Source organism: Salarias fasciatus, chromosome 1, assembly GCF_902148845.1.
Source record: "Salarias fasciatus chromosome 1, fSalaFa1.1, whole genome shotgun sequence".
Lineage (NCBI taxonomy): Eukaryota > Metazoa > Chordata > Actinopteri > Blenniiformes > Blenniidae > Salarias > Salarias fasciatus.
Genome location: NC_043745.1, coordinates 15246921 through 15259652, shown reverse-complemented (window position 1 = coordinate 15259652; position 12732 = coordinate 15246921). Strand labels below are relative to the sequence as shown.

The 12732-nt window shown below is 43.7% G+C and overlaps 1 protein-coding gene across 1 annotated transcript; it reads right to left on the bottom strand.

Moving 5' to 3' along the window:
* Positions 1–964: 964 nt before the first annotated feature.
* Positions 965–11292, bottom strand: znf710b (zinc finger protein 710b). The gene is given in 6 exon segments (XM_030103332.1): positions 965–2720; positions 3851–4022; positions 4237–4428; positions 8076–8405; positions 8407–9648; positions 11177–11292. Coding segments are annotated over 6 exon segments (2163 nt in total). The 5' UTR covers positions 11222–11292; the 3' UTR covers positions 965–2538.
* Between the last annotated feature and the right edge of the window lie 1440 nt (positions 11293–12732).

Here is a 12732-nt window from a genome sequence, read left to right as displayed (position 1 = left end):
GAACTGAAAAACTGGACCGAACAAAAAGTGACAGGCTTTGAAAGCAGATCCTGTTTTATATGCACCATAAATGAATTTCAATTTTGTATAGTTTTTACAATATTTGTAAGATGTTGGCAAGTTCTGCTCTGGTGAAAACACAGTCAGAATATTAGTGCAGCTTTTAGTTTTACTTATTGAATCTTAGTACTATGGTGTAGGACTGTAGGTCATAATTACTTGTTTTAAAAGTTAGCGGACTACTAGTTACTTGGATAATGACTTACTGCTACTTGTATCTCTTTGTTAAGATGTTTTAATAGCATGGACATCGTTGTCAGAGTTAAATTATGTCCCAGAAATGTCATTTTGGTCAGTTTGAGTTGATCAGTCAGAACTAAGGTTCAGTATTTTCAACTGTATGCACTTCAGCATAGGGATTCACTTCTTTTTCCCGTGCAGAAATTCCTTTATAAACTAATGACAGCAAAGCAGCTGAGCTCAACTACCGGCACGTAGACAGCAGCAGGCAGTTGTTTTGAAAGTAATCTGATGTGTTAGTTTAGAGGCTTCAAATGCGTTTCTAATTCTGTGGAATCAATCCAACACCAACCGATGCTAAAGCAAACAGCGGCAAAAGCAAAGAGAGAAGTCTTTTCATCTACATCTAAAGTAGCAAGCAGGAAACTTCAGTAATCGCACCTGTCTTATTAATTTCAGTATTAGCCTGTCACCTCCAGAAGTATTGGTATTCCAAGAGCATATGATGTTATAGAAACACCTTGCGGAATGTGTCAGAGAAGCTGTTCATCAGTTTAGTTCGTGTTGGAAAACAAAACTAAACAGTGTGACAGTGGATTGAGCTGAGATCAATTTATGCTTAACTTTATTTCTTTCTAATCTTGGAATGGCACGTGGAGTGTGAGACGGGGCTAAATATAACAGCAACAGCGAGACAGAGTGAAACACCAGCCATCAACATTTAAACTAGAGAACCTTTATTAAATAATTCATGGTCAATTTCCATGAGGTCTCAGTTTGATATTTCTCATCTCAAAAAAAGAACTAGTAGACCATTCCTCCGGTTTAGTGTGCATATCGAGGCTGACCTGCATGGCAGGACAGGGGGGAGCAGAGTGTCTTCCCCAAAAAAAAAAAACACATCTGAAGAGCAGATCTAGTGTCAGTTCACTTTCAATTCAGTCTCTTCCAAATCTAACAAAGCAGGACTTCCGAAATACTTTTCAATATTTATATTTTTCTCAATTGACTTTCAGATCTACTTGATTTTTGTCCTTTGAGGCTGAAAAAAAAAAAAAAAACCTGAATTAAAAGTGAAGTGAAACCAGACCTGACTTAGAGCTGAACCCCAAAGAGCCGAGAGGAACCAAACTTCCCGGTTTCTCATCCTTTAACTTATACTTGAATTGACACTGTGACAAATCCATGTGAAGGAAAATCACAGCTTACAAAAATCTACTGAGAAAAGACTCCTGTTTGTGTGTAATAATATTGCCGTCACCGGGGTCCCACAGACACAACAATCTTATTTCCCCCAGCTCTTCTCTTCAAGGCAGACGAGTTCACTCTAACTGGAGACGCTCACAGGAAAATGACAGGCTTCAATGAAAAAGTGCTTTGCATTGTTCACTCAGTAATTCAAAAACTAGAGCAGTATATTCACTACGCGGGGAGGGTTATTAATGTAATGCTAAACCATGTGAAACAGAAACTGTGGGTAAACACTGCTTGTTGCAGAACTGTTTGTACACTGAGAGGGGCGTTGACCTGCTGGCAGGTTTGTTTAACGGGGGACAGTAGCGACTTTGGTAGTGAGTGTTCCGGTGAAAGAAAAAAGGCTGGAATGTCCTGCGCGATAAGCGCGACTGCATTGACAAAACGGACCCGTTAAACTGGGGGCGGGGCAGGAACAAGTCACTACTATTAGGAACTGTTAAGTAAGAGCATTCAAACCTAGGAGTATGTTGTGGCTATTTATCAAAACTTGGATATACAGTGAGTAAATAGCTGACACAGTGGGAGCTCAATTGCAAAATTCTTCTATCTGGCACTTTCAGTCAAAAATATAAGGGCATATATTGGTTGTGAATGAAAACGATGGCAAAAACATTTTTTTTTTGTATCACATTGAATGTAACTGATGACTCTGAAACTGTAACTTTTTTCTCTTCTTTTTTTTTTGTCCTCAATTAACTGACACATACACACAACATACAGATTTAACTGTCCGTCATTGAGAGTCTTTGAGTCGACAAGCGTATAAATCCCAAAACCAAAAAAAGGGAGCTCCGGATCGCGTCAGCAGTTTCAGTGTCTCTGTTATGAGCAACAGAGTTGAAGTGTTCCTCCTTCCTGGCCTCGCATCAGTCCCGTCAGGTCAGGCTCTTCTGGAAGGAGGCCGACACTGAACGGAAAACCTCTTTCGCAGAGTCTCCCAAACCTTGACAGCAGCTATATGTCACTTCCTTCTGTCCTCCCCCCAAAAAAACGGATTATTCCAAAACAAGACAATGAACGTACTCTGTGGTCCACCAACACTCATGGTGTTGTGTAGTTGCCTGTATCCTTTCCGAAATTGTAATACTCCTCCATGTCCTCCATGTTGGCTGTAGTGAGTTTCGTGAGGTTTTGGGAGCCTCCATTGTCCATACTGTCTGCTGACGTAAAGCCGAAGTTCTGTCCTTCATACTGATCCTGGCTTTCCATTTCGGGAAGAACTTCTGGAAAATAAAGAGGAGCATTTTAAGAGTTATGCTGAATGTGCTGTGGTTAGTTAACATCAGGGACATACACAAAGTGTCAGGCACCAGCATTACCATCATCACTTCATATTCCACAAAGCAAGTAACACCTGCACCAAAATCACGAGGTATGCCTTTTAACTGTCGATTTTTGTTTATATGCACAGACTTGCCTCTAAAACTCATCTAATAAGGAAAGTTTACACCTGTAGCTTTATGAGGAGGTGTCTGGTGGACAGAACAGTCGGTCAGAAATGGTCTTGTCAGTGTGTTTTGTTATATTTTTATCTCTCTCACTCCGCTGAGAGACGGTTGAAGTTCAACAATAGGCTTGCACTACTTTTTTTGTTTAACTTGCAATAGGTTTGCATTTCGTCTTTGTGTCTCCACATGTGTATACGGACTGTTGTTTACGGTATTCACAGCCTTTTTCCTTTGCTGCCATCAAACTGACACAAAATCGTTGTTTATGTTTGTTTGCCGAGTACAGAGACTGAAGTTGATCCAGACATTCCAGGGTGACACAATCTCACAGAAATTGTCTTCATAGTATAAAAATTAGGTGAATTTTCTTTGGTTAAAAACTCACAAGTCAACCCGAACAAGTACAAATGTGTAAAACAAAAAACATATGTTGAATGCTGCTTTATCTAAACTCGAGTCACTAGGGGCTGGAGCCAGTCCCATCCGACACAGGCGGACGGGGAGGGTACACTCTGAACAGGTCACCAGTCCACCACAGGGCAAACACACAGTAACACACCCACACACACTGTGCAGTTCATCCAATATGTATTTGGACTGTGGGAGAAAAAAATGCAGGACCTGGATAATATCCAACCATGCATGTATTTGCCTTGTGATGAACTGATGACCTGCCCAGGATGTAAAAAACAAAAAAAAAAAAAAACGTATAAGATAGATGAATGGATGCATTCAGTCCAGCGGACAGGAGGCTGCACAGCGACACACTCACATTGTAGATGTGAATCAGTCACACAGACAATTCTGTATCTAAACAAAACAAGTTAAAGATCACTATGTGCATCTAAATATCTCTTGGAATATATATAAAAAAAAAAAAGGAAATAAAAGGTAGTGGGAATCACCTTGTCCTTCGGGTGAGACGTCCATCCCATGCTTGACCTTCATGTGCCTGCTGAGGTTCCCCTTCAGGTTGAACTTGCTGGTGCAGTAAGGACACTTGAAAGGCTTACTGCCAGCGTGGAGGTGCATGTGGCCCAGCAGGTTGTACATTCTGTTGAAAGACTTGCCACATACCTGGAAAAAATAAACAAAAATCAGTGACACTTACACACCGATATCAGCTTGTAAAATCCTTGAGAGGCGCTTCTTAAAAGTTTATTTTCTGAGCATAATCCTTTTACATTACACTGAAGTGAGCAGGATTTATAACACATTACCCCTCTGATTCAGAGGAGTTAATTAACATATCTCCCTCTCGGTGTAATTACCGTTGAGCCGGGACGCTCACCTTGCATTTGAATGGCTTCACGGGCAGGTGGACGATCATGTGCGTCTTGAGGGTTTGTTTCTGGATGAAGCTCTTGAAGCAGACGTGACACTGGAACGGTCGCACGCTGTTGTGGATGAGCATGTGCCGCTTCAGGTTGGCCGACAGCGTGAACTCCCGGGAGCAGACGTCACACTTGTGGCCCTTCATCCCCTGAAAGACGCAGACGAGGGGGGGAGGAAAGGGGTCCATCATTACAAACACAGATTTTTTTTCGGAAGTTGAATAGATGCCTAACACAGATATTTTTGGTCTTACCAAGGGAAGATCTCTGTTGTGACGTTAAAAACAAACAAAAAAAAATAATAATAATAATCATCCTCAATTAGAAGCTAATTTGCCCACTTGTCCGAACAGTGTGCACGTGCAGCAACACAGACCGTTCATAGAGGCAATTCAGTCACAATAAACTCCAACTGCTGTACTGGATGTCACAACACAGCCTCTCCCACATGATGCAAATATTTTCAAATTCAGTGAGACTCACGCTTTCCAAGAATAACACGATCTCACATGTGCGGGTGATTAAAAGCCAAATTAAATTAACTCGCTAACAAATCACCAGAAATGACGAAGAAAAAAAGATTTAGTACTCGTCTGAGGATCGTCACATTGTTTAATTGTCTTCAGTATCGAACTAATAAGAATGACAGTTTATGAACAGACGAAACTAGAATTAAATGAAAAGTTTGGTTGTTTCAAGTTTGTAATAAGTTATCAAACAGTTTGAACATCTCATGTCATTGTGTAGGTGTGAAAATCAAAGTTGTTATCTAATTATTGTGGTTTTAAAACAATGATCCATTAAAAAACGCCTTTTAGCCCAGTTTGCTCCGAGGTAAAGGTGCGATGAGTGTGAGGATGAAGTAAATTGAGCCTTCCAGGTGTGAATGGTGCCTCCAATTTTGAACTTAATTAATGTTATCAATTTAAAAGTCCTCCAGGAGCTGGGCTCAGAAACAGTGCTGTAGATCATATGATGGGGTGATTTGTCACAGAAAAAACACACACTCAGGGGAACTTCCCTTCATAAAATGACTGATTCTTGGCAGTCTGCAAACACTCAGTCATACTGCTTTACCACAATGGAGGATTAGTGTAGAAAGTGTGCCGTGTTTGTCTATTGGAGGTTCTTTGTCTGTTTTCCAGTAAGCAATGACAAAAAGTTTCATTCACGATGCAATCTGTTTTACACCTGAGCTCCAGTCTCTGCACTGACTGCCTGTGTGTCAAAGGGAGGACTAAAAAGAAAGCTTTGAATGGTCTCAGGCCAAAATAAATCTCAGATTTACAAGCAGAATAGGAAACCTTCAGACTCCAAACAAGTGAACAAGGTGAAGCAGCTTTTGGCTCCTGTGGAAAAAAGTTCCTGATCACTGAGACACTCATTCTTTTAGATCAGACCTTAAAAAATATCATTTGCACAGGCTTTCCAACAAACAATATATTTCACTTATTTTTTTTAACTCTACCTTCAATTTATTCTCCTTTTTTTCCCCTTTCTTAATCACTTTGTTTTAATGTATTTCATATTCTTAATAGCTTAAGATTCTTAAATCACATTTTTTCATTGTATCGCTTTTATTTCTTTGAAAACACTGAATTGCTTACATTGCCCCATTCAGAGATGAAATGAATTTACTTTTGCCTTGGTAATAACTATGCCTACACCACAAGAGACACACAATAATCCAAAGACGTTCAAAAAAGGCTTAAAAAGCTTTAACTAAAGATACTAATACTGATAAAACAACACCAAGTTATTCTGCTACTCAGTTGTCATATTATTGCAATCCCTTGTCTATTTGAACTTATGAATTATGCACCTGCTGTGTAGAATACATGGCTGGCCATTTTACATTTATCATAGTAAGTTTATTTATTGTTTTTCCAAAATATCCCTGGAAACTTTCAAACCTGCAAATGATCACTGGATTAACATGAATGTCTGAACATAGATTAAGTTCTGAGAATGTCATCCTATCTTTAGCGCTTTAAACACCTGCTACAATTCACTAACAGCAATTATAATAATTATAATAATTCAGTCAATATCTTTGCAAGAACGTATTTCAAAATGCAAGTTTCACAATTCAAACACTTGTAGAATCCAATTCTTTTTAATAAACATTTGCTCCAGATTTTGATCATTTTCCACCAAGTTTCACCTTTTTAAAAGGTATTGACAATTTCAAGCATTAAATACGTGCTCTTTTGGCTTTTTATCTAAAAGAATGACGTGTAGCACTGTGTTTCTTAAGCCTTTCTTATATTTTGTTGCTAACTGCAGTCTAATTGCTTTGACATTTTTTTTTTTTTTTACTCGATATTCAAGCAGGTGATCACATGAGAAGATTCAACACATGGCTTCTGGAACACATGCTTGCACTTATTGGACACACACAACTTGAGCACTGACCCTGTGTACACATCCTGTTGGTGAGCGGTTACTAATTTTTCCGACCATGATGAACTTTATGGGAGCCATCTTAGGTCCACCGGAACAACTTCTTCCAGTACAATTCAACTTATTTTAACCATCTTTTCTCCGCTCCCATCATATTCCCAACCACATGCCACAAGAGAGGCATAAACATTTAGAAGCGGGGTCAAAAGAGCTGCCAGCTCACAACATCTGAGTCCTTGAGGCTTGCCTGTAAGTGACTGTGCTGCCTTAAACACTTGACTCTGCAGGCGCTGTCTGCAGACAGAGGTGGGACCAGGCCAGTGGGCTGTTGAGAGGAATCGGTGTGTGGTGCAGGTCGGAAAAAGGTTGAGAGACGGTGTTTGTATCAGCAGACAAATGTGGCAGACTGTCCGTCCGCCCACCGTCTGCACAGGCAGCTTGGCGTTGGTGTTGTCCACCAGAGGGAGCAGTGAATGGACAGCAGGCTGATTGGCCACAAAAGAGAACATTCTCCCCACTGAGAATACCCACTGCTCTCATCTCTTCCAGTTCCATGATGAGCAGGGCTTTGGATTTCTGCTTGCCTGGTAGACATAAAATTTGAGTAAATCCTCACTAATACAGTCGTCTCATTTGTCACTGTGTGGGATTTCTATCTACTCTCTTTCATCCATCTGCAGAAAAAACACAGTGCAGAGCTTCCATTAAATGAAATGGGATTTATGATCCCCGAGCATCCTCTTCCTATTTTTCCCCTCACCTGTGTGACTGTGTGTACAGCAAGCAGGGGACACTGAGCAATCACACTTCGTTCAAGAAGACTATAATGAGGAGGACATGAAGACACAGCATATTGTGCATGTGCAGATTGAAAGGCTGTGAAAACGCAACAATCTATTTAGTGAGTTATTGCTTTTCGACTGCCTTTTGATGCACATGAGGCTTTTTCAACGATCAGTTCAGCGCTTTTTTGAAATGGAAATCACATCGTATGCAAAATGGAAAATGTGTAGTTAAAACACAAAATTGTTTGGAGGATGATGACTATTTGATCCTGTCCTGGTTTGTTCACATGAAGATGTCTCTAAACAAACAGAAGCAGAGCAGGTTATGGATGTCTGCCAAGCTAACAGGTCATTCCTGTCTACTTCATCCAGATGTCTGTGAGTGAAGAACAGAAGACTGAAGACAGATTTTAGACAACAGAGGTGTGGCCAAACCTGATCCGACAGCACCTCTTTTTTGTGCGTTGGTCTACTTTAGTTCTTTCACCTTACTAAAGAAAAAGAACAAAAAGCGCTGCGGTGTTCCACAAGCTATAGAGGAAACGATTCCGAACGACTCAGTAACTTGAGTCGTCAGGACGTGAGAGAGGAGGCGTCGGTGTCAGTACCTTATGTGTGAGCGAGTGCTGTCGTAGGTGGTGGAGTTGCACAAACTCCAGGCCGCACTGGGAGCAGGTATAAGGCCTCGGGCTCTGGTGCTTCAGGAGGTGGTTCTGGAGCTGGCTACGGTACGCAAAAGACTTGTTACACTCCGTGCACTGGAAGGTGTGGGGGCCCTGGTGGCTGGTCTGGTGGCGTTTGAGGTGGGCGTATGTGGGGAACTCCATGCCGCACTGCGAGCAGACGTGGCAACGGCCGCGCTCGTGCTTCACCTCGTGCGCTCTCAGCTCGCTGGGGTAGGCAAAGCCGCGGCGACAGAAGCGGCAGCTGTAGGGCTTTGACGTCGGTGTGCTGGAGCATGTGTCTCTTCAGGTGGCTGGTCTGGGTGAAGCCTTTCTTGCATACGGTGCACTTGTGCGGACGCGTACCTTGATGGGTTAAAAGGTGGGTTTGTAGGTGGCTGGGCTGCTTGAAGAGCTTCCCACAATGTGGACAGGCATGTGGTTTGATGCCGTTGTGGCCCAGGATGTGCGTGACCAGGTTGTATTTGGACGTGTATGACTTATCGCACATGCGGCACTTCCAGCGCTTCAGACCGTCCCCCACGTCGACGCAGTACGACTCGTCGATCTGGATGTTGATATCCAGCCTGTCGACTCTGCGTCCACCGTGCCGACGAGGGGGCTGCGGGTGCGGAGGCTGCTGGTGCTGCCCTCCTCCCCCGCCGTCTGTCCACATCATGCTCTGGCTGTTGTCCTCGTACTCGGCCCCCATGCCCATTTCGGCCGAATCGTAGCTTCCCACTTCGCTGGTCTGGAAGTAGCTGCTGATAGCTTCCTCTTGCTGCGTGGGCTTCATCATCGCGTTTCCCTGGTGCTCTACATCTTCTTCATCCTCTCTTCCACCTCGACCATGGGCCCCCATGGGGCGCTGGCCTTGCAGTCCCCTGTGGCCCTGCTCTGCTCCTCTGTGGGGCACCTGGGAGGGAGGAGGGTGGCCGTGAGCGTTGACTTGCGGCTGGTTATTCGCTTCACGTTCACACTCAACACAGTTCTTGTTGGCGGCCCTCAGAGAGGCTGGATCTACTTGCACCAGACCACCTCTGGGGGCCATATTGTTCAACATGTGGACACAAGAGGACAATCCAGAGGTCACCCCTTCCCCTTTCACATGGGATGAGGACACATCAGTGCCTTGGAGGCCATGTCGATCTGGGACAACCATCTTCCCATCAGGATGCTGGGGAGGCCCCTGCTGCCACCTCCTCTGACTGCAGCTGGGTTGCATCTGTCCGTCTTCTCCGAGGTTGTCTCCTAGGTAATCTCCGTTGGCTCCGATAAGCTGGTCAGCGTACTCGTAGTCGACTCCGTCTACTGGGGGCGCAGGGGACTCTTTAGGTTCGCCGGTGTAGAAGCCGTTGGGTGCAATGGTAGCTCCAAACACTTCATTCTGGGAGATGAGACCTAGCACGGCGGCCTGGGCCAAGGACAGCACAACTACCGGATCTGTCTGTGTGCCTATGTCCACCAGCCTGGCCATTACCTTGGGCTCACATCTACCCAGGCGCCGGCTCGCCTCCTCCTGGAACAGAGAGAAACACATGTGGACAGATCGTCAAACCATCAGGTAGCATTTAGCTGAAATGCATATCTGATCCCACAGATAAAATCAGCAAGAACAGTTTGTTCAAACTTGATTCATTTCAATGAGAAAAGATGTTTAAGCAAATATCTGTTTTGTTATTTCAGTCAAAAAACATACCGTAGTCTACCAAGAAACTAAATTACAGTGTCGGAAAGACAACTGAAAGACAGGAAAGTTATGATAATTCTTTGAAGAGACTTAAACTACAGCACTCTTCTCAAATGAGAACACATCTTTCAACAAAGAAGAAAAAAGTGTCAAAGCTCAGCAGCCCATTAACGCTTTCCTTTTCTTTTCGTTTGTTTGTTTCAGAGTTTTTCGGCAAGGAAGAGAGACGGTGATTTTGATTTCAAAGAGTCATTCATTGCATCAGCAGGAAGGATGCGCAAACACAGACAGCGTTTCCTCCCGCAGAGACAAACCTATTCCCAAATCAATCCTCTAGTACCAACATGAATGAAGTCAGTCCAAAAGCAAACCTTCAGATCTGGGGACTGAGATACAGGAACTATGAAAGACGGCATCCTAATCCAGCGTGCTAACCATGTATGGCTGTGCGAGTGTGTGTTTGTTGTGAGGGATTAGATGGCCTACTGATCTCCCCTCTTGCACTTTAATGTGCAAGACGGGAGAAAGAATGAAGAAAACCGAGAAAGATTAGGAAATGAAGAAAAATTGAAACACGGGAGAGAAGACAGAAACAGAGGAAGGCAGAGAGAGAAGCAAGGGTGAGTGAGAGGAAAAAGCATAGAGGGAGGAAGGGAGGGAAGGAAAGAAGCAGGAGAGAGAGAGAGGAAGCTTAGAGCAAGGAAGAGTGTAGTGGAGGGGAGGTGGGAGAGGGGAAAGAGGAAAAAAAAGAAAATGAAAGGTAGAGGAAGAGTGAAGCAGAGATAAGAAGGGAGGGTGTGGAGGAGAGAAGGAGGGAAGGCAGGGAGAGAGCGAGAGACACTGGAGAGGAAAGGAAGGAGGGGGAGTAGGACTGAGTGAAAGAGTGAGAGGGTGAGTGTGAGGCAGCAGGCAAAAGAGCACAAGAGGAAGAGGAAGAAGGAGAAAGAAAGATATGTAGACAGAGAGAAGGAGGGGGAGACGGAGGGAGAGGCAGTGAGCAACCAGAAGACAGGAGGAGGAAAGAAAATGACAAAACGAACGCCAGACAGAATGAAGGATAAAATGAACAAAACAAAAGAAGAGACAGAAATGAGTGAGAAACAGAAACAAAGAACAGTTAAAAAGAGCTCAAATGAAGAGGTTGATAATAGATGATGCCAAAGATAATTCTCCACTGGGAGGAGATAAGAAACCTACAAATGGCAACTTCACAAACAAAACAATCTCGAGGAAATCAAGGCATCTCTAAAGACAGTATCCCTCCACTCTGTCAGCTTCGATGGCATCAAACCCATGTTGCCCACTCCATCAGTAAACTACCACTTAACATGCTACAAGCAAGAGCCAGTGAACTCACCACGCTCCTCCTGCTGTGTGGCTTCAGGTGCTTTAAGGATCTCATTCTTCACTGCGAGTGTTGAAGTGAGAATAGGCTATGTTCGACTCCTATTTATACGTGAGGGATGAGGGGAGGCGGGGCTAACATTATCCTCCTCCTCCACCTCCTTCTCCTTCTTCTTCTTCTCCAGCACACTTTCAGTAGTGGCTGGTCACAACAGCCAGCGTAGACACAAAAAACAAACAAACTAAATGTTCTCCTTTAAATTGAGCATTTGCTGGGCAGGTTTGGAGAAGCAAACATGCTGCTTATCGTCTCGCGTATCGCTGATCTACAAGGCTCCTACATAGTCTGGTAACAAATGGGCTAAGTCCTCTCAAAGTCACAAGAATCACACACATATGCAGCAGCAACAAAAATAAGAGCAACATCCTATACAGTCTGGAAATATGGATCCGCCAGGCTGCCTCCCGCCTCGCTCGCCTTCCCTCCATCTCTGTCTGTCATTCTTCGTCTTTGTTTCTGCCTCTCCCTGTCTGTCCCTCTTCCTTTATCTACTGCTGGGTCCTTTTCTGGGTTTCATCTGTGCATCTCTTCCTCTCTGCTGCCTTCCCTCTGCATCTTTCACTCTCTCGTTTATCAAGTGAGGTTTTATGAGTATGGAAAAGTGTTGGAAGATTGTTTTGTGTGCACAGAGTCGGATGTGATTGTGTGACAGGAGAGGCGAGAAAGAGAGGGCGAGAGAGTGAGAGAGAGAGAGAGACAGAGCGAGAGAAAAAGAGATGGATGGAAGGTGACTGACAAGGAGATGGGCAAATGGAAGAGGAGGGGGGCGAGTGGAAGGAAAGAATACTCAAGGAAAAGAGAGGGGAGGGGAAGAGAGACAGAAAGAGAGGGAGATAAAGTGAGAGAGAAAGAGACAGAGGGGGATGGGAGCAGAATGCGGTAAAAGAATAAGAAGAAATAGAATCTAAAGGAGAGGAAGAAACGGATTAAACTAGAGTTAAAAGCAGAGAATAAGAGGTATTATTCTCCTCTTAATGATGCATCAAACTGTCCCATAAATCAGTCGCTCACTTTGCCTCAATCCACACAAATTGAGCTCCTGATTGACATCACGGGAAAAACAGGTTCGCGTGTGAAGAACTTTCATCTATTTTCACCTCACCTCATGACCACAGCGCCTCCAGCAAAATAAAGTATGCACGACGACATCAGATCGCCGCAGAGCCGCGCGACGGAGCTAACGGCGGCCTCAGAGTCCACAAAGGTCACGCATATCCTGTCAGCAATGAAACTGGCAACTCAAGAGCCGTACATTTGGGGGAAATGATAAAGTAGACAGCAGTCATACAAACTCCAAAGTGTGCTGAATGCAGTCTGTGGAAAACACTTGTTTTGATGATCGAATCCGTCATCAATATGTGTTTTGATTATTGCATCAATTGACTGTGTCGTTTAAATAAAGTGAAAGTTATTAGTCTGAAAAAAGCTTGTTGTGGCTGATTCTCTGACTTGAAGTTAATATTTTTTGTGTGAGTCAGTTATATTCACGATATGCTGCTTCAAACCTA